Source organism: Macrobrachium rosenbergii, chromosome 28 (assembly GCF_040412425.1).
Source record: "Macrobrachium rosenbergii isolate ZJJX-2024 chromosome 28, ASM4041242v1, whole genome shotgun sequence".
NCBI classification, from domain to species: domain Eukaryota; kingdom Metazoa; phylum Arthropoda; class Malacostraca; order Decapoda; family Palaemonidae; genus Macrobrachium; species Macrobrachium rosenbergii.
Window position 1 is genome coordinate 29,351,544 of NC_089768.1, and position 23,564 is coordinate 29,375,107.

Genomic DNA, 23,564 nt, shown 5'->3' on the forward strand with positions numbered 1-23,564 from the left:
AATACTGAGAGAAAATGGCTGTGCTTGAATGCAGGGGGACTTGAGTTTTTTTTTCACATGTAGCTGTAAGCCATATATTTTTAGGGGTAATGAATGCTGTAAGATGACTGAAATTATATTGTAGGGTTTTAGGATGATAGTTTAAGGTACATTTGGTGTTTGAATTAATATAGACAGTTATGATAAGCATTTTTAGAATGGGGGGGGGTGTCTTTGGTGTTTGAACTATTGAAATAGCCAGCTATAAGCATTTTAGAGGGAGATACCAACTTAACATGGATTTTCACTCAATGTGGGTGGTTGTGGCCCCTAATCCCCTGCAATTATGGGGGGACATACTGTGTACATCTATCTGTATACACAGTGATATCTCAGTACTTGAACTGAATTTGTTTCAGAAGGCTGTTCAAGTAGTGAATTCATTTTTTCCCATAAGAAGCATTGTAAATTAAAGTAATCCATTTCAGACCCCAAAAATATTGTTTGGAAGGGGAGTTCCCTTCCATAAAACTCACAGGTAACTGTGCTTCTGAAGATGTTTCTCTGTGCTTTCTTTCTGAGACTTACTGGTTCTCTGTCCCACTAAAAACCTGTCCAGTGAATTTTGCTGTTGCCAGTAAGGAAAATGTTTCTCAAGTGAGCCATAGCAATGCTATTCAGCAGATTTATATCACATTTTGCTACACCTTTGTCAGGGTGATATTTCACAACAGCATCATTGTCTGAACTGGCAATCTCTGTACAGTATACCTCACCACACTGCGTATACCACTTCTTCACTTAAATTTCTCAAACCACCCATCACTGCCTTTGAACACTTGACTGCCCATATATGCACTCATTCCAGAAGTATTTTTCAGGATGTACAAGTAGTTGTTTTGATATTTTACAAATTATAACCTCAAAAACAATATCACCAGGTAACTGTTTTTTGTTGATCCTAATCGACAACAGTCTCTCAACCTCTTCAAAATTGCTCATGATCGTAGCTGCATAACCACTTCCACTCCTTTAGTAACATCATCCTAATTTGATGGCCTTTTTAATTTTTTAGTTTTGCAAAGATCATAGATTTTGCCATGTGAAACTAGGTAGCAAAATCAGACAAACCATTGTCATATTTTGTTGCAAATTCTTTTTCCATCTCTGTTGTGGTTCTACCAGTTTTCTTTTTGGTTTCCTGTTATCACTGACCTCCTTAGGCCCCACAGTGACCTATTTATACAAATGATATAAACAAAAACAATACCAAAGGAATAAGATAAAGTTTACAGCAAAGTTTAGCAGAGGTGTGCGCTGAGGAACATTGATAGGAAGATTTACTAATTTCTCATTGTTTCAGTTGGGGTACCCATTTGCATAATGTGTTCCGGTTCGTACGTGTTCCTGCAGGTCATGTTTGTTCAGTTGAATTCTAAGCAAGTGGTCGACTACCAAGTGATTATTTTCTTAAAGCATTCAAATACCAAATTTTTCAAGTTGGGAGGTGTTCAAGCATCGAAGTATCAATATACAATATATATATATACAGTGGTACCTCGGTTTCCGGCGCTAATCCGTTCTAGAAGGAATGTCGATTGATTTTGTCAATTCGAATCAATTTCACCATAAGAAATAACTGAAAATGGATTAATCCGTTCTGACCACCAGTCACTACTCCAACCTTGTCTTTTATACAAAACACTACACACATTACAATTAAATAAGTTCAGAGTTAAATAACTTACCTTATTAGAAGTCTTCTTACAGTTTTAAATGCATACTGTATCAAAAAAAATTTGCCTACCAGTGGTAGACCGAGCGCTGCAGGCTAGGCTAGGCAGCCCATATGCACTCCAGAATGTACTGTAACGGGTACGCACAAAACTGTTGTTAATGATAAATACAATGAAAACAAGCCTGTCATTACATTAAATTAATAAAACAATATTAAAAATAAGTGTACTGTAGAGTCTGTTATAAAATTAAGAAAAACGTCTTAGTTACGATCTGCAGCTTGTGGCAGCAATGTAAACAAACCAGAGCGCCGTCGACACGGTACTACTGTAATTACATAAACATTGTGTACGTTCAGGATTGTATTAATTTATGGTAAATTCCATTCAGAGTCTTCTGTAAGTGCTTTAAATGTGCGTGGGAAGAACGCCACCAACAACGCCAACTACGGCGTTAAAACACTTTTGTTTACAAACATCATATGTTTCGTCGACGGGTCGGATCGCTGCCGGGTCGGATTCGGTTTGTTGTTCAGGAACCGCACAAAGTTTACTTGGCATTTCGTGGAATCAATTTTGTCGAGTTTTACAATTCCACTGTATATATATATATATATATATATATATATATATATATATATATATATATATATATATATATATATATATATATATATATATATATATATATATATATAATGTATTATGTATACATATAGATATAAAATTATATATAATTTTATAATATATATATATATATATATATATATATATATATATATATATATATATATATATATATATATATATATATATATATATATATATATATATATATATATATATATATATATATATATATATATATATATATATATATATATATATATATATATACATATACATACATACACACACACACACACACACACACACTTTATACACATACCATGGAAATAAAATGTAAATGGCACTGAATTCCAAGCATTGGAAACATATCACTTTAGACATGTTGGCATTTTCTGTATCATTTTCAGTTAGCACAATTATGAAATTTTTGAGGAGTCATAATTTGCTAAATGAATTCTATATTTTATCACTAATAAAGACAGATCCTTTGCCAACCATGTGAGAGCTAAATAAATTAATTCATTAGTCTGGTTAAACTGCTTAATAGTAATGGTAACACCATGGAAATAACTTACACAGAGGGAATTCCAATATAGGTATGATAGTGCACCTACTCTTATCAGAATTGGATCTATGCATTTTTGAATAGGAACTTTGGTGAAGTTTACTATTTGCACTCAGCCAACAAGAAAGATGAGAACTGTTATATTATTATTTAATTCAGAAACTAAATTTGGAAGGATTACAGTAATCCCACAATTATCAAGATTCACAATATCCAAACATCAACATTTTCCAGACAACAGGATCCCAGGGACTACTTAATATATATATATATATATATATATATATATATATATATATATATATATATATATATATATATATATATATATATATATATATATATATATATATGTATATATATTAAGATTTTTAAAAAGGCTCCCAACAGTTGGAAATGCTGCATTGGTCTAAGGAAATGTTGACACTACTTACATTCATAAACAGAGTAATAAAGGATTTAGGGGTGTGAGAGGCTGAGAAAAGGTTTCAAGGTGGGACGTGGGTCGGAAGGCTGGGCGCCATAGAAGGGGAGTGGCAGTAAGACTGTTTGCAGGAGGATTCACCCTGATCAAGGTTTTTTGGGAAGGTGGGTGGCCTAGGGAGGAGTTTCCCTGGCTGGGAGGGGGATGGGAATGTAGCTTGGGTTGGTTGGAGAGGGGTAAGCAGGCATTTGACTTTGTTAGAGCATTTTTTAATGTTTTTACATTGGTGCTTTTTCCACATTTTACTAAAGGATATTACAGTGATGTACCATAGATTGCAATTAAATAATCAAGCACAAGACAAAACAAGGAAGAGAGGACAACTGACACCACACTAAGAAACACACTACATCAGCACAGTCTGTAATACACACACTAACAGTACACACACAGTATGTATATGTATATATATATATATATATATATATATATATATATATATATATATATATATATATATATATATATATATATATATATATATATATATATACACACACACACACACACACACATAAATATCAGTTTTCTTTGGGTATAAGTAATTTCTGGTGTGTAGTTGATTTGATAATGGGTATATATATATATATATATATATATATATATATATATATATATATATATATATATATATATATATATATATATGAAAATAAGAAGGCTAAAACACTATTTAAACGTTGAAACCATATATTTCGGGCACTTGTTTCTGTGCCCCTGTTCAAGAATATGGACAGGTGGAAAGTTACAATGGTATATAAAAAAATGAAGGTGTGGCCTCCGATGTTAAGGAGGTGGCGTTTCTTAAGAAGGAGGAGATTGACCAAATTCTCCTCCTTCTTAAGAAACGCCACCTCCTAACATCGAGGCCCAAGGCCACACCTTCATGTTTTTATATATATCATTGTAACTTTCCACCTGTCCATATTCTAAGTGGCACAGAAACAAGTGTGCCAAATATATGGTTTCAACGTTTAAATAGTGTTTTTATATGGGCCTTCTTATTTTCATATTACACTGTAGTATTACAGGAAAGACATTCATATATATATATATATATATATATATATATATATATATATATATATATATATATATATATATATATATATATATATATATATATATATATATATATATATATATATATATATATATATATATATATATATATATATATATATATATATATAATGCATATGATATATATATTTATATATATTATATTATATAAATGCATTTGATAAAAGTAGGCACGGTATATATTTTCTTGACACAAGTGGGATTTTGTCTGTGCTGATTTGATATTACTGCTGATAATTTTTTTACTGGTTTCATGTTATTTTCCTTGTATGCATTTATATTTACTGATGCATTGTTATCCTTGGAAGAAAATGTGTTAATGCAAATCACTCTGCTAGTACCACCACTGCAAAGTTAATATATTCTCATGTGGCTTTGAAAATGCATTTGTCCTGATTGAATGTTTAGCCACAGTCTTTATTTCTTCCATTATTTTCTAGGGCAGACATCCATTTTTGTGATACTCCTCAAGAACGTTGTCATATGCAAGTAAAGGTAAATGCCAAATATCCAACCCTTGAAGCCATTCATTAACAAATGTTCTTGATTTGACCAAATACGAGACTCAGCTTTCGTCACCCAAATGCCAATTAGTATTTTGGAAACCTAACGTTAACAGAGAGTGATTGTCACCATGGTAAGATATTGATATTAGTGGCAGTTTTTTGTAATCACAATGAAAGATGAAACAACAGCGGTTACCATCAAAACTGCAATCCTCTCTGTTCATCTTAAGGTTGATAGGAAGCACATTGTTTTAGAATTGAAGAGCTTTTATTATGACAGCTAAGGAAGATCATTTAAGCTTGCCCATTTATGAAGCTAACTTTTTGGCAACTGATAAAATTAAGATTTTCATATGTCTTCTATTATGCTTGTGGAATCTACTGAGAATATCTTTACATTGGAAATACTGACAGTGTACTCTGGAGCCTTATACTTTCCTGTTGTAAGATTGTAAATATCTTTAATTTTTCTTTGTCCATATAAAAAAAGCCAACAGATTTCCCATGAGTATAAAGTTGTTCCTACACGAATACAAACCTGAGGTCTTTACATATAGATAACTTTCGGCTAGGCTGGAAAGTCTGGCTGTGAAACTTTTGCAAGGCGGCTATGGTAACAGTTACTTATGTAGGGACAGAAGTACCACTTACCCAACCGGTATGCCTTCAGTCTCTACAGTTTACTTTTGGCCGCACTCTTGACAAAACGTGCTTTTCTTCTCTGTCCTGCTGTTCGGCCTTTTTCCTCTTGTTGTATACAGTTTTACATTTTGTAAATTGAAATATTGTTTTGGATATATTGAAACAATGTTTATTTTGATATATTAAGACATGTCAGTACATTCTGTTTCTATATCTTCAGTGATATATTTACTTAGTCATACTGCATAGTAGGATTAGGACTTACTCATACTGCATAGTAGGATTAGGACTTACTCATACTGCATAGTAGGATTAGGTGTGAAGTTTTTCCTCCCTTTATATCAGTCTTGTTGTTTCTCTAATGCCTCCGTCTAGGTGTGTGTTTAAATGTTTTCTTTTTTAGACATAATGTTTTGATTCAAACTACACAATTTCTGGGAACGTGGTAATGTTTTAGTCTTTCAGTTGTTGTGTAGATCAACACGTTACGGGTTCGAGTTGCAGTTGAGGGTTTTGTGCTAGGATTCATCTTACTTAACATAGCAAGTTTTCCTCCACTCCCTCAACACAAATGTTAATGGTGCAAGTCGTACGGTTGTGTTGTCCTGTCTACATGCTCAGGACCAGTCAGAATTTACCGTCTTGGGGGGTGGTGTGAGTCTTACAGCTCACTCCCTTCCCTTAGATACAGATATATTTCTTTCCCTCTCTGTCATGGCGGGAAGTTTATTCCTTTCCTGAGGAGGGGGGGAAGGCATATTATTAGTTTCTTTTCAGGCCCTACGGTTCAGATCTTGTTTTGCCTCTGGACTTCCCTGTCTTCTTCTTGCGCAACAGTTGTCAGCCCTGCTGATCCCTTGAAGTCAGATGGTGGCATGTTTCACTGAGATCCTGGGAGCCCCTCTACATTTCTTTGCTCTCCCAGAGTTACCACTTCACGTATTGTTGTACCTCGTCCACTCATTAGTTTTGTGGTGGAAGCTTGGAACTGAGCCAGATCTGTCAGCAGTGCGTTCCTTTCAGAGCCTGGGACCCCCATCTACATGATGACTTAAAGAGGTTGATCCCCTCCTGGTATGGTGGTACAGTGCCATATTGTTTTTTTCCTCCAGGCTCAGATGCACAGTTTATGTCATAATTCAGGGGTACCAGTCTTAGACAGATTGCTTCTTTGATGTAGCTTTCGTCTGCTTCTGTGGCTTCTCATCTCCCTTCCAATGTTTTGTCAACTGGTGCCCTTCACTTTGGTTGCCCTTTTGTCATAGGAAATAAACTCGTATTATCACACTTTTTTTTTAGAATATATGATTAGTCCCGTTCTTACATGTAGTAATTTTTGCTTTGGTAAGAGTCGTCTGCTCCTGTGATGTCATGGATGGGATTGTGACGTCATGGCTAGTTCTTATGATGTCATCAACCGATTCCTCCAACATAGTTTTGATCGCTCGACCTGTCTTCCCCTATCGCAGACAGGAAATTCTTTGCTGTTTCTTCACATATGTGTTACTGTGGTGAGGCCCTCCAGTTACAGTAGAAGTCGAAGAAGAGAATCCTTTCGCCATTGTCATCTTCGCCTTCTTCTGTCTGTGCTCTCCCTTATCAACGGACTGGTATTTCTTTGTGTCGTGAGTCTCTCTCTGGGATCCTGCTACACAGAGCACCAGGTGCACAGCTTCCTCGTATTCGACAAGTATCTCCTCCACCTGTGTTTTTATGGACACTCGGATAGAGGGAGCAACCGACGTTCATCCTGTACTTGACCCTGTAGCTCCTTCTGAGTGACATTAGTCACCGACTTTCCACACTCTTCCGGAAGGCCCTCTGATCTTCATTCAGCTTTTCTTGACTGTGTCCTGTCACACATATGTGCAATTGGTTCATACCAGTCGGTTGTCTCATATGTTCGGACGTGACGTCACGGACGTTCGGCTGCCTATTGGCACACGGACATCGCATGGAGGGAGTGTGGGAGTTGTCTCAAGACAGCATGTCTGGGAACGGACCATCGACCTCACTCAAGTGAAAGGTTGAGAAGAGAATGGGATGGCCTGTGGCCATGCTGCGTTGAAGCACCGTTTCCCGTCCGCACAACGCCTCGTTCATTCTGTCGAGCAAAGAGCATTGATGTAACTTCAGTGGACATCTAGATTGGTGCCGAATAATGTCCACAACCATCTGAATCACGGCCATACGCATTCTGTCCATGGTCATGCCAGTCATGACCACACCTGTCTGCAACAACCAGTCAACGTTTGAGGGCTGAGGCATGTCCATTTGCCCTTGTCCGTGGTCGTGACTCTATCAAGTCTGTCCACAGACGTGACTCTTAACACGTCCGCGGACATGACTCTTAATATGTCCAAGGACATAACTCTTCATGATTCTGAGGACGTGACTAGTCAAGAGCAGGGGATGATGGGAGCCCTTCGTGTGAGAAGAGGTCTTCTGATCTCTCTCTCTCTCTCTCTCTCTCTCTCTCTCTCTCTCTCTCTCTCTCTCTCTCTCTCTCTCTCTCTCTCTCTCTCTCTCTCCATAACTCTTCATGATTCTGAGGATGTGACTCGTCAAGAGCAGGGGATGATGGGAGCCCTTCGTTTTCCTTGTGGTGTTTACCTTCACCATAGGAAATGGAGGATTTAAAGAATAAGTTTTTTTTTTCCTCTTATGAAGTAGTTATTGATCTCATTCGTGAGTTCAATAATATATATAATTCTGAAGTTTAAATCTCCACTTGTGATTGCTCCTACTGCTGTTGAAGCTCTTCTAAGCTCAAGAAAGGATTCAACACACCTCTGGATTTTCTTGGCTAAGGACAGATGAGAAAATGTCTCTAGTTCCTCAAGAACTTGGTGGGATGAGACTTGGGGGCGTACTTGGCCTAACCTAAGTAGTCAAGTCCTTAGCCTAGCCTACATGACATCAGAGGAATAAGTTCCTCTCTGGCATTTAAGAAGAATTTGTCTGTTCTAGGATTGTGAATGCTGGCTCTTGGCTTTGTCAGACCACTCTCACTTCCTTCTACCTGAAGGACTTTGCCCACAGGTCCTTGGAAGCTTTCTCCTTGGATCCAGTGATGGCTGCTCAACAAATTGTGTAGCTCATCCAGTGTTCCTGGTGGGACAGTTTGTATCTTGCCTTAGATGATAGTGTGGAAGAGGACTGAGTGAGATGTCTGGTCTCTTTACTTTCCCTTTTTCCTTTCTTCTCGATCTATGGACGGTTTGAAGAAAGACACATCATAGGCTGGAACTGGCTTGATGCAGGTGAGTGTTGCAGTCATGCTATTACAGCATTTGTTTGTTCCATACAACATACAAATATGCTTCTCAGTAGCCTTTACTTCTTTCTCCAGCAAGGGGAGTGAGGAATGGCAATCCCATTGCACGTGGCTGACATGGTTTGTTGCTTGAATACATATAGTTCCCTTTGACTTTCATAGCCTTTACTTCTCTCTCCAGCAAGGGGAGTGAGGAGTGGTGACAAACCCATTGCATGTGGCTGACATGGTTTGTTGCTTGAACAGTTATAGTCCTCCTTGACTTCCATATATGCAATGAATAAAGGTGGGGAGTGGGATCCTATCATCAGAGGGCAACTCCTCCTTCAAGTAACTTACTGATGTCATCATAGAGATCTCCTCATAGGACATCTCTGTTGACAATGCACACTCTATTGCAGTACTAGGACATCTCTGTCATCGGTGCAAAGTCCATTGACAGTAGAGTACTTAGGACATTTCTACATAGAACATCTTATCATAGGACATCCTCTGGGGTTATCCTATCATTTTCTCTGTATACAGTGCTGATGGGGTTGTAGTACCATGCTCAACACAGAGTCAGACACATTCCAGGATGGGGGATGTATGTCAGACAAGTTCCATCACTGGAGTCAATACCCATACACGGGCACAGGAGTTCCACTTCTACTTTCCTATATCAGTTTCTTCTACCAGATTGTTTTAATATCAATAATGTGTATACAAGAAGAATTTTGAACAGTGGTTCTTAGCTATGCTAAACCACTTTCACTTACAGTATCGATGAGATCTGACATGTCAGGTCTGCAACAGTGGTAGTACTCGGACAGACAGAAGTACTTTTGGTACGATGACCGACAAAGAATCAAAAGCGAGATGGCACTTTTCTGATGAAATCAAGGGATAGGATGGTAGATCTTGACTTCCAGTTCTCACTTAACCTCGAAAGGAGATTGATCATTCTCTTTCTTCTCTCAGTTTCCTGTTGTTGGCTCTGTTCTGATCTGCTTATTCTACATATTCAAAGGTGATCAGTTAGATTGACCATTTCCCTTCAGTGGTCCTGTGGCACCAAAGACAGTATGACTTCTGTGTTACCCCCATAGTCTAGTCCTTCAACTCCAAAGCTAATGACTAGTTCATTAGCTTCAAGCTGCCCGAGAAACGATGGCAGGGAACTGATCAACCGAGCTTACCGTGAAACTTCCTACTGGTCATCAGTACGTTTCGGGTAAGATCTCTAGAAGGCAAAGTCATCCATATGTCTGTCACATTCAGAAAGGACATGTAGTTCAAGTACTAGGATAGAATGTATTTGTGAAATTCACATGCATATCCTCTTACCTTGGAGTGTTGACCATAGGCAAAGGGATCATTTTTCTGGGTAGGGGAAAGACCTTCCAAACATACCCTACAATTTCCTGGTGGTCATCAGCACATTTGAGGCAACATCTCTAGGGTCCACAGTCACCCATCGATCTATGGCATTCAGGAAGAAGCCGCTGATCTGGTACTAGGATAGAATGTAATTGTGCAGTTCACATTCTTATCCTTTTACCTTGGGTTATTGCCCTTGGGTCCTTGGACTCCTTTTCCTTGGATCCTTAGTGGGTGCTCAGTAAGTCATGTAGTTTACCCAGCTCTTAAGGACATGTTGCATCTCGCCTAAGGTGTGCGGCTACAGGGAGAAGGTGTGGGTAGGACTGTCTTCCTACCTTCCTCCTGTTTTCCATCCTCTTCCAGTGAACAGAGGAAGAGTGAACAAGCCGTCACGAGCTGGACTGGCATGCATGCAGGTGATCTGTATGACTGAGTATCCTGTCTATAATCCATTTTGTTTGGATTAATAGATGCATTTCCTACCTTCTCCCTAGCAAGGAGAGAGAAGGACTGACTATGCGCAAGCCAGTTGGTCATTTTTAGCTACATAGTCTTTGACACGGGTTCATCCACACCTTTTGAATCAAGGGCTTTCATACTTTCCTTTGATTCAAAGTGCCCAGAAGTCTGGCAGTTGAACATCCCACATGTTCAACAGATCAGAGGTATGGTATCCATCCTTTGCTCCTTCATTACCAGGAAGAGAATACCAGTTGAGCCTAAATACCAGTCAGTTTAGAGAATTACTTGGATTCCTCCCTTCAGTAGTAAGTCTCCATATGTAAAGACCGAGGGTTTGCATTCGTGTAGGAAAAAATGACAAATTTTTAATTAATTTGTACTTTTCCTAACATACAAACCTGAGGTTTTTACATACAAAGCCCACCTCATAACACCCCTCATTCTTTTGCTTGGGCCGAAAAGTAAACTGAAGAGATTGAATGGATACCAGTTGGGTGGGCAGTACCTCCACTTCCACCCCTCCTTAATTGTTAAAACCTCCTTGTTTAATGGCCGGACTTTCCAGCTTTGACAAAAGTTATCCATATGAAAAGACCTCAGGTTTGTATGTTAGGAAAATACAAATTAGTTAAGAATTTGTCATTTATTTTCAACCTCTTCCCTGGACTGATATTTTGGTTGGCAATTTTATGAGGTCCTAAAAATAGTAACTGATGATAAAGAAAGCAATATTTTATTGTCCTTTCTTCACACTAGTGAAATATTGGGAACTTCAGGTGGTAAGATTTCCTCCACAGAGAAATGCATATGACGTTGTGACTCTCTTTGACAGTCTACCTTAGGAAGATCTATCAACAAGGATTGCTCTTATTTTTGGTCTGTTTTTCACTTTTCCAGCAGAGCTGGTCTCTTCAAGTACATTTCACTTAAATATTTGACTTTCCCTTATTTTATAACAGTATAGTTGGGGCAACATAGCAATGTTAATATATCGTTTTTTTTAAATGAAAACTAATCTTCAGAAGGTACCAGCAGCCTCAAGAGTGAACCTTCCTTTTGATTCTGTTTTCCCCATAGAGGGACAAAAGCAGTGTTTGAAAGACACACCATGTTCAGTTCAAGTGTCCAGTTTTTTCAGTCTGTAGGGCCTGTTTTAGGGAGCACAGGAAACATATCTTTATTTCTTGTTTCCTCCATTCATCTCTGCCTGTTTCAGGGGTGACCTTTAATAGTAAAAAGGGTTGAACAGCTGCTGATCCATGATAAACTTCTTATTTCTCATTACATCAGTTGTGTCATAGTCATGCATGCCTGTATGCTTTTTGTATAAGTTTTCATTAACAAGTCCTGTTTTAAGGCTGATCTCTCCTCAAGAATAATCCAGCTGTCCTGGAGATACCTTATAGAGGAGGAATTTTGTCCATCAGTTTAAATGCCAACCAGGAGGATGCCCTCATTTTTATGTCCGTATGATGGCCACCTGCCTTGCCAAATGACTTTTGTACACTTACAGAAAGGAGCAATTTATTACTATCATTATAAAATATCACTTTAAGGAACTCTCAGTCACCCTTTTCTGTTGCCAACAATAGAAATCCAAGATGCCACCCTGACCTACATCAGATGGAGGTGTTAAAAATTCAACAGTTCTGTCCATCAAAACATACTAAGGAAGAATCCCTTCCATCATTATCCTATAGAAATCAAACCCTTCACCCCTGGTGCTTAATCCAAGCCTGACAACAGTGATCAGATTGCATCCTCACCCCACCCATGCAGGTAAACAGAGTTTAGTGAGGAGATGGGTTTACCAGTCAGAGGAGAGAACCAACTGACATCATTTTTAAGTATTTATAACCACAGATTTACTACCCACATCTTGAACAAAAACTGTACTTTCTTCTTTTGTATGCAGAAAATAAGTAGAGAAACTGTAACACCAACTCAAAATGACCAGTTAATTGCTCCAGTTCTGGAAATAAACAGCATATGATCTACATACCACCACTAAAAAAGATTATCAGAAAGACAGAACTAAAGACTATTTGAAAGACAGAAAAAAACTTACTGCTAATGGAACAACATTTTCTTTTAAAAAAGAAAAAACAAAGACAGGAAGCCTGATATGCTCAAAGAATATCGATAAGTATGATAAATCATCTAAATATAAATGTTTGCAAGAATAAACAGTTAATGAGAGAGTATAAAATGTGAAACTGGTTCACAGTTTTCACATGAAAACCCTCCTATTTGTAACACCATCAATAAGAATATTCCATAGTTTTGCAGTATAGGTTATAAAAGACTTCCAGTACCAAGCAGTATGATAGCATAACACCCAAACAAAATATGGATGATGACGACCAATGATTTAAAGACAATAGCCAGAGTTATCTGCTGAAGTACAAAAAGAAAGGTGGGCAAGCAAGATCATCTCCCAATGATTGGCAGAATCTTGAATTCCAATTGAAGAGCTGAGGTTTGCCTAACATCAGGTCTTTGGCAGACTTCACATCTCAAGTCAATAAGATTTCATCTCTTAGGCTAAGTTGTATTTTCTTGAAAAGTAAAATCACCTGAGAATACAGAATCAATAATGATTTCAGTTGTAACCAGGTAGTGGGCTTAATGGTTCCAGTTACAGACCCACATCTTTAACTAGGTCTGATCTTAAAGTAATTGTAAAAGAATTTTGTAATGGAAATATACTCATCGCAAAATGGATTGTCAGCCCAAACTAAATATAAGTATAGGTTTTGTTCACACTCACTCCACTTTGTTCTATCAGTTATTTCACAAATATTTGGGATTTTATGACTGAAATTTTAAGATAAGGTATTTCTTTTCTGGCTATTAAGACTGCAGAACTCAGTGAGGTGAGTAGATTTGGATTATTTTTATATACAAATATTTTTTAAATTATATATTTTTATTAGCTTTGGACAGAGAACCTCTTTATGATAAACAGAGTACTGTACTTTATAATTTTTTTTTTTGTTAAGCAATGAATGTTATGTTGTAATTGGGTTAGGGTGCTTCCTGTCATTTGGTGGCATGCTTTTTGTTCATTTAAGTGTTTGATTTATTGTATTTACACAGACTCTTTCAAGGCCAGTAGAATATAAGTTATACAGTATTTTAGCATGCTTCCCAAATAAATGGGCTAGTGAATGTCAAGATTGCACGTAATGTGGTTATAAAGTAATTTTCAACCTGTTACAGAGCTCAAGAATGATTTTTTGTTAGCATTTTATTTTTATTTTTTGCTGTTAGTATATTGTAGTAACTAGTAAACAGAAGTGCTTGGTACAGTTTGAATCATGATTCCTGAAAGACAAAGCTTAAGCTTCTCTCTTATTTGATGATAGCATTACAGTTTTAAGATACTATATATTGTTTCAAGGAAAAGAAAAGGTGAAAATTTATCAGATCTAATTTTCATCATATTGCATAATTTAAAGAACAAACAAATTTTAAAAATAATGAAGACCTGTGACACTCTTACTAGTGTGCAGTATACTTTGATAAAGACAGTGATTAGTAATGGTTGCAATTCATGTGGAAGGCATTTATTATGAAAAATTTTATTAACTGTGCTACTTAAGATTTATATGTTTTCTTTGCATACAAAAGTCATAGTTCAGTGTACCGTAGTTTTATGTTATTTGGAAGTAAAACCATCCCTCAGTGCAAAATAGGTAATTACATTGAGGAGTTACAGCAGGTATTGTGCTTGTAGTGAGAAAGTACACTTTATATCTTGACATTCTGTGGGAGTTAAGGCTGGTAAGCTTTCATGGCTCATAAAGCAAACTGCAGGAAAATTATCAAACCCTCCTTCCATAAATTTCATGTACGCTGCTGTAAGTGTTGAATTATGCAGGATCCCTGCTTCTGTAGGCGTTAAAGGATGAAGTATTATTGGACGAAACCTGGAAAAAAAACACATAAATGATGGAGTGACATCATGGAAACTTGTAATGAACCAGTGGCAGGAATTTACTCCCCAGTAGGATTGTAACAGTCATGATACAAAACTACAAAATGTTGTGGCGTTGTTATTCCATCTGAAAATATGCAACAACTATTTAACCCCTGATCTGCATGTGCCAAGTACAGCTTTACATGACAACAATTTATCCCTCCTATCTTTTTGTACCACCAGTTCTCTTCATCTGTATATATTTTTTATAGATCTTACTTTATCAATCCTTATGCTGCCATACACTTCCTTATGTATACTACGTATTCCTTTGGAACCTTCCTTCATCCATGCGTATCTTGCTCACAAATGTCAACCCTCAGTTATACTATCACGATCATACAGCACCATCTCACTTGTGATTCATTAATTACTGGTGCCAGTGTATTTGTCAAGCTTTTAATTATCCTCCCAAATTTACTGAAATTTACTCTAATTCCTTCCATTCCTTTAGTATTCAGTCCTGCCTATCATAAGTCCATCCGCTACATCAACTTTTTAGGTCATTAACCTTTCTCTAAGCTTCACTTCCCTCCTACGATAGGTATCTGTAAAGTAAACGCTTAGATTTATAACTGAATTTTTAGTACTTTCTTTATTTCTTTCTAACTTTTTTCTGTTACATCATTTATAATCTCAAATACTGTTCAGTTAATATGGCTTCTGAAATAGAACTGCACTTGAAACAATCTCCTGTTTTCCTTCATTAAACCTCATATTTCATTATATCCCAGTTTTCATTTCTCCTAATACTCATTCCTGTGTACATATATTCACAAACACTTATTGAATCAGTGACCCCACAGTGAATATTGCGTACACTTATGAATTCCTCCAACTTCCTTATCTTTAACCTTTTCTCATTTATATCCATCTTTTCATTCTTCATTCGTGGAAACTGTGATACTTACCAAACTCATTCTTCTTAATTACACACACTGTATGGCAGCTTTCAGAATCCATCCTCTTTTATTAAAACTACTGTAGATATATTTTCCTATTTGCTATATATATATATATATATATATATATATATATATATATATATATATATATATATATATATATATATATATATATATATGTGTGTGTGTGTGTGTGTATACTGTGTATATATATATATATATATATATATATATATATATATATATATATATATATATATATAATGTAAATGTTTGCATACATATATATACATTATATATGTAGTCATTTATAATTCCCCCTTTGGGTGTAAGATAATTCCAAGGTATAGTGAATTTGACTTAAATTATACTTGTGGCTTAATATTTGTGAATATAGGCAAGTCATGAATGTATAAGTGACAAAAATTATATTATATATATATATATATATATATATATATATATATATATATATATATATATATATATATATATATATATATATATATATATATATATATTATAAGTATATGTATATATATACACACTGACACGGGTGTGTTAAAAATATCCGACCTTTACTCCTAAAAAATCCTCATATTCAGATACAACAGTCTTACACTAATCTCCCGACGGTTCTGCCACTGCCGGAAGCAGCGCTGGAATGGCTCTTTTGAAATGGTGCGCAGCTGGTCCTTTGCATTCTGCGTGATTTCTTCTCTAGACTGAAATCTGGTCCCTTTTCGTAAAAATTAAATGATAAAGACTTTTCGTGAAAAAAAAAAAAAGATAAAAACTCTTAAGATAAATTACTTTAGGATGTGTGTAACTGTTTCGTTTCTCTCTCTCTCTCTGTGGGCAGCAGGCAACTGGCAGTCCCATCACAATAATGCACCTGCCCATTATTCTCATTTGATACATAGTTTCCCGGCGAAACACAACACACCTGCGCTTCATCAGGCTCCCTACTCTCCTGACATGGTTGTGTGTGACTTCATGCTTTTCCCCAGCTCAAAATGGTCCTGAAAGGGACCAGATTTCAGTCCAGAGAAGACATCATGCAGAATGCAATGGACCAGCTGCGGGCCATCTCAAAAGAGGCGTTCCAGAGCTGCTTCCGATAGTGGCAGAACCGTCGGGAGAAGTGTGTGGCAGCCCAAGGGGACTTCTTTGAAGGAGATTAGCAAAAGATTGTTGTATCTGAATATGAGTATTTTTACAAATAAAGGTTAGATATTTTTTAACATATATATATATATATATATATATATATATATATATATATATATATATATATATATATATATATATATATATATATATATATATATATATATATATATATATATATATATATATATATAAATATATATCAAAATCTATTATTGGTAATCCTCTTTATTTTGTCTTTCAAATCCTTCTGGAACATATTTTATTACATTAAGATTTCTCTCCCATGTCAGCTGAATCATAACAGATTCCAACAAGTTCCTGGAAATAGTTTCATTACTTCGTAATATTACATTGCTTTGCTCCCAATTTATTCTGTGGGGCTTTTCACTTAGATGCAAAAATAGAGCGTTATTAGTCTGACCTGTTCTTACTGAATATTTGTGTTATTTTAATCTGGTATTTAGTTCTTTACTAGTCTGACATAAGTAAAATGAATCACAATCCATACAAGGAACTTTGTATACAAATATTGCTATCTTTTTGGGGCCTATTTTTTATAAGCATGTTTTTGTTATTATATGTGATGGATACATTTGTATTAAACAATTTTTAAAAAGTTTTTATAGGTCCAAATCCAGTAATGTGGCAAACAGAGGGTGTTTGAGGACACTTCTTTTTTTCTTTCCAATTTTTCATAAAATGTCTTTATAGCTTTTTTGTAACAAATATCCATAAGGTGGGTTGGATAGCATAGATCTCTTCCTATTTCTTCTGGTGTTTTTGAATTCTTGATCTAAAAACTCAGGACTGACAATTCGCAAGGCTCGAAGAAACATGATGAAAAAACTGAATTTTTTATATTGATATGATGCCCTGAATAATAAGTGCACATATGTCAAATTATTTGTCTTTTTCCTATACTGTAAATACTAAATTTACAATTAAGAGATTCCCTTTTAATATAAATGACCAAAAGGGGTAAACATTCATCTTTCTCAAACTCGAGTGTAAATTTTATAGAAGGGACTTGATCATGTAGTTGAGCCAAGATGGTATTAATATCCAAATCTTTGGGTATGATGGCTAAAATATCATCAGCATAACGGTACCATGTTACAGGAAAATGGAAAATCTTTGGAGATGTAAAGGCATTAAAAAAATTCCATATATAAATTTGAAAGAACCAGTGAAAGTGGGTTTCCCATTGCCATAACAAATGTTTGTTAATTGTTAATGGCAAATCAAGTTTATGTAATTCATCTTTAAGGTACTCCAATACTGAGTCAATGGGCACTTTAGTGAATAGGGAACGTACATCAAAACTTATTTACCGTGAATTCGGATTGATTGCAATACCATTGATTTTGTCAGTCAAATCTAAAGAATTAATGAGACGGGTACCAGAAATAGTTTCTAGCAACGGTGACAATAATTTTGTTGGATATTTTGAAATCTTATAAGTTAGGGAACCATAGGGTCTCATAGGGTTATTTCCTTTACGTGTTTTTACTAGCACGTATAAGTACTGTAAGGAAGGTGAATTCGTTGAAAACTGATTTATGAGACCTTTGTTGTCTTTCAGGATTCTCTTTAATTTACTGTTGAAAGATTTTTACTTCTTCTAAGGGGTTCTTGTTTACTTTTAAGTATTATTATTGTCACTTAACAATTCTTCCATTTTTGATATATACAAATGTCTGTTGCCAGCATGTCTGTGGAAATAGGATGATCATTCTTTTATTGAATTTAGCCAGACAGTTTTAAAGAAACATGTCGAAACAACCAAGAGAGAAGAAAAGTCTTTTTTCAAGGAAGTTTCTAGTGTGAAAAGAAGTTTTCTTAATGATATTCCTAGTGACTGGAAATATTCCTTGCATGGTGAAATGTTCTGGAACCTCAGGCAGAAAACAGACCAGCTTCAGTCCAAATTAACCAATTAGTTGAAAACTCTGATCAAGGGAAGTGATTGGACAAAGAATGCAAAAAAAAAGATTGTGTAATGAATTTATCAAGAAAAAGTATTAGTGAAGATGCTGTGTGTGCTATAGGGTATGGTTTTATCATTTGTAATTTCAACTAATCCAACTGCATTATCTATAGCATCATCTATTAATTCCTTTGAAAAATTCAGTAACCTTTGCCAACAATAGTATTACATAATAAAAGGGCTCATAGAAATGCCTTGGCTCAGTTGAAAAAGGAAAAAACCAAACATACATATAACTAAGGCTGGTAAGTCCAACTCTGTAGCAATTATGGATAAAGAATTGTATATATCAAAAATGGAAGAATTGTTAAGTGACAATACTATTTACTTAAAACTAAACAAGAACCCATTAGAGGAAGCAATAAAATCTTTCATTAGTAAATTAAAAAGAATCCTGAAAGACAACAAAGGTCTCATAAATCAGTTTTCAACGAATTCACCTTCCTTGCCGTATTTATATGGGCTAGTAAAAACACACAAAGAAAATAACCCTATGAGACCCTATGGTTCCGTAACTTATATGCTTTAAAAATATCTAACAAAATTATTGTCACCATTGCTAGGAACTATTTCTGGTACTCATCTTATTAATTCTTTAGATCTGACTGACAAAATCAATGGTATTACAATCAACCCAAATTCACAGTAAATAAGTTTTGATGTATGTTCCTTATTCACTAAAGGCCCATTGTTACATATGCATAAAATCTCTCTCTCTCTCTCTCTATCTCTATCTCAGTGAGAGAGAGAGAGAGAACTGAGAAAAGAAGAGAGAGAGAGAGAAAAAAAATACATATGTATGTATGCACATTAAAAATATTTAATACACTCAGACACTAGTGACAGTTTGTACACAAAGCATTGAGCTACAAGCCAGTGAGCATTAAAGGAAAGCGGGTACCCTGCTGTGTGATTGGCTACTTCCAACCCTTCCAGCCAATAGTGTGTCTTCATGGAGAGAGAGAGAGGGAGGTGAACTGAATTTTTTTTAGATTGGTAAAACAATAACAAATGTCGGTACAGTTTTTTATACAGTACATATCATGATGATAATAGATCAATATTGAGGGATTTTACTTTAACATTTTATTGATATTTTGCTGTTTACATTATTATTAATATTTGAAAATTAGTAAATCATTTTTTTATCATAAAAATGTATTTAGTCACGAAAATAAAATGAAAATACAGTAATTATCGAATATTGCTATACAAAAAAAATCACTGTTGATAGAAAGAGGGAACAATAACAAAAACTAGTACCTAACCTAACGCTGCCTGACCTGGTGGCATAAGTTCAGGTTTTCGGTGTATGTTGGAGCCAGATTTTTATGAATATTTTTTAATAGTGATGTAAGATTGGATTGGGATAAATCAGGTGCAGCATAACCTGGGGTCTGCCTGTATGTATATGTATGTATATATATATATATATATATATATATATATATATATATATATATTAATAAATATATATATATATATATATATATATATATATATATATATATATATATATATATATATATATATATATATATATATATATATATATATATATATATATATATATATATATATATATATATATAATGTTTGTGTATGATAAATATGAAAAACTTGTCAAACTGTTGAGCCATTCTTTGTTTTTCACCAAATACATATATTATATATATATTTATTTTTTGCCAAATGTTAACACAGTTTTTTTATTCTTATTACCAGATTCCTTGAAAACAGATGAAAAAATTGTATGTCTATAATTGGAAATTATTTTTTTGTACTTAGAGGTTTAGTTCATGCATCTTAGAGCAAATGTAACGTTAACGTTATTATATTCTCAAAAAATAATTCTTAATATTAGATATTTATAAACATGCATACATGTGGTTACATCACCTTTCAAACATTTACATACGTGCACAGAGATTGGTTATGGTGTGAAGCATGTTTCTTATGATTCATGTTTGAACCTAATGTAATATTCTGTTTACATTTGAGATTTGAAGAAGGGGCTAATTTTTTATATTATTTTGTTTTATTTTAACAAGATATTTATATCTTGTTAACAGATATTGTTATGACACATTACTTTATAAATGAAGAGATGGTGAAAAGATTGAAGTGCTACATAGCACTAAATGTTGATGAAGTATTCCAAAAACACTTTTCTGTTCTTAATACAGAGTATTATACTCAGCTTATGAGAGACAATTTTTATTTTCTATTTGTAAAATGATTGTTGAATGTAAGAATCATCCAGCAGTGAAAATGATACCATATTTGAAGAGTTGTGACATTTGTAAATCAAACTTCATGCTTCGAGTATGTTGTCTTGGTTATACTGATCTATATTGTTGTTTTCAGTGTTTTGTATCCTATTTGTTTAATAGCTTGCTTATGCATGTCAACAAGTTCCTAGTACTGCATTTATGTTTTATTGTGAAATATGTTTACAAGTCATTGTTGTAAGTACGGTGTTATATTTTGGTGATATTAAGTTTTGTGTGAAAAATAATTCATTGAACACATATACACAATACTTATAAAATTTTATAAAGTAGATTCTCATTAGTCAATTATTTTCATCCCACAGCAAAGTCTTGCAAGTGCATTATCTTATGATATGCATGGGCAGTGGTTTCAGTATTTAGCCAAATACAAGGGTACTGTTGTGTGCTTGAAGTCCATCCAGATGAACCACAGGAAACCTGAGCTAAATAGAGAAACAATGAAAGAGATGAGGTGAGTGAAACTTTTCTATACTTACACCACACTTACTTGTTAAAGTGAATTGTTTACATCAAATCATATTTGTGTCACTGGACAAATATACAAACTTTCGTATTTTACATGACCCTTATCTCCTACTTTAGATGGTGAATACCCTCTCCTATTAACCGATTCGTAGTGCAACTGCGAGGTTTTCCTCCTGTTACACCTCTCGAACCTTTTACTGTCAATTTCCGTTTCAGCGCTCAATGACTTCATAGGTCCCAGTGTTTAGTCTTTGGCCTAAATTCTATATTCAGTTTTTTATAGTTGGTTTTCAAGTTATTAAGAATTGTAATTTTTTTCTGTTATTACCATTATTATTTAACAGGCTTAATTTGCTATTGTTATTAAACATTAGGTTTATGTATTGGATATTGTGTTGTGCATTATTTGCTTATAAAACAAGTAGTTTCATCATGACTTAATATTATACCATGTGAATCAGATAGCAAGCCTTTGAAATGAGAGTTTTTTCCTTTAAATTTTGAACAAAAGTGTTCTAGTAAAGACTGGTGTTTTGTGAAAGGCAGAAGTTTGTATCCCGTAGTTATTTTTATCCATGTCAAAAAAAAAAGATAGAAGTGGAATTAAAACATATAATTCCTTTGGGCTCAACTCAGAAGAATTAATGTACGAGTATTTCTGAGCTTTATTGCAGTGCTACTTAACCTGTGGCCAGTATGATTGTTGCATTCCTTAGAGTGCTTCATCTCCTGTTGGTTGTCATGCAGAATTAGAATGCCTTGAAAATGAACTGAGAGAAGAGTCTTCAGTTAAGGTGGACATTCTTCTTCGTTTCCTTTGAAATGGAGGTTATTACTGTAACATGCAGGAAAGAGGAGGGTAACAGGCAAACAGCAATGGAGAAACAATTTATAGGCATTAAAAATCCATGCATGATAATCAACAGTGTTAACCATGACTGGACTTCACAGGGAAATAATAAGGAATAATGTTGATGGATATGTCCTCTCTGTCCTCTGAAATTACCGTTCCTGGGAGTGCCACAGCACCAACAAACGTACAACAAAGGGTTTAGCTAGAGTCTGACTGGTGGGGGTGTTTTAGCTTTGAATGAACACGAAGCTGTATAGTCCACCAGTAGTGACAGGAATTATGAAGATAGTGAGAGACTTCTGTATCTGCCTTATCTCATGCACAGAATTGCAATGTTTTTTTTAAAAGCCCATGAAAAGAAATTCAAGAATGTAACTATTGGGATAATATTTCAGTTTGCTTGTATTATTTTGGTTAGTAGCATGGCAGTCTGTTTGTTGGTACCAGTGATAAAACTTAGGCTTAACAATTTTAGCTTATTAAGAACGATAGATTCAGAGAAGGATACATTGAGATTCACATTCCAAGAGGATAACTTCAGTACAGTATCTCATACATGAAGCTGCTTGCAAAAAGTGTTGGAGACAGTAATAAATAAACTGCTATGATTGGTCACTGCTTGATACGATAGTTTTTTGCAACTTATTCTTAAGTTATATATTTAGGATAAAATCACTACATGGATTAAGGCACCCCAGCAGCGTTCTCTCCAATACAGGAAAAAATATGGGTTTTTAAAGGTGCTTGGCTCTGTCTTCAAGGATAAACCCAATGGTAGGGATGATATGTGCCATTGGCAAATCTTCACCGAAGATGATTTCACACAGCAGTGTTTAATGTTTTAGAAGAGAAATATAAGAAAGTATGTATTTGTCATAACTTTTTCTTTTTACAGAGTTATGAGAGAGATCAAACAAGATAATGTTTGCAGTTTCGTTGGGGCTTTCACTGAGGGTGGAACTGTTACCTTGGTGACAGAATACTGTACAAGAGGATCACTTATTGACATATTAGCAATGGAAGACATTAAACTTGACCGTCTCTTCATATCTTCACTTATTCATGACTTATTAAGGGTAAATACCTGCATGCTTGAAATCAGTGACCTTGGAGATAGTTTTTAAAGTTTTGTATGAAAAATATGTAAAAATTTGTCATATTTAGCTTTATTGGTACTCA

The 23,564-nt window shown here is 34.9% G+C and overlaps 2 protein-coding genes across 19 annotated transcripts in view; one reads left to right on the top strand and one right to left on the bottom strand.

Annotated features, from left to right (window-relative positions):
* Positions 1–23,564, top strand: part of LOC136854167 (receptor-type guanylate cyclase Gyc76C-like) — a 467,449-nt gene that overhangs the window by 411,981 nt on the left and 31,904 nt on the right. For all 18 annotated transcript variants that reach the window (XM_067130442.1, XM_067130444.1, XM_067130443.1 and 15 more), the window contains 2 exons: positions 21,370–21,518; positions 23,281–23,461. In XM_067130442.1, the coding sequence (XP_066986543.1) occupies positions 21,370–21,518; positions 23,281–23,461 (330 nt within the window). The remainder of the gene's footprint in view (positions 1–21,369; positions 21,519–23,280; positions 23,462–23,564) is intronic.
* Positions 14,147–23,564, bottom strand: part of LOC136854170 (uncharacterized) — a 61,271-nt gene continuing 51,853 nt past the window's right edge. The window contains exon 4 of the mRNA XM_067130463.1: positions 14,147–14,658. The gene's annotated coding sequence lies outside the window, so the exon portion shown is untranslated. The remainder of the gene's footprint in view (positions 14,659–23,564) is intronic.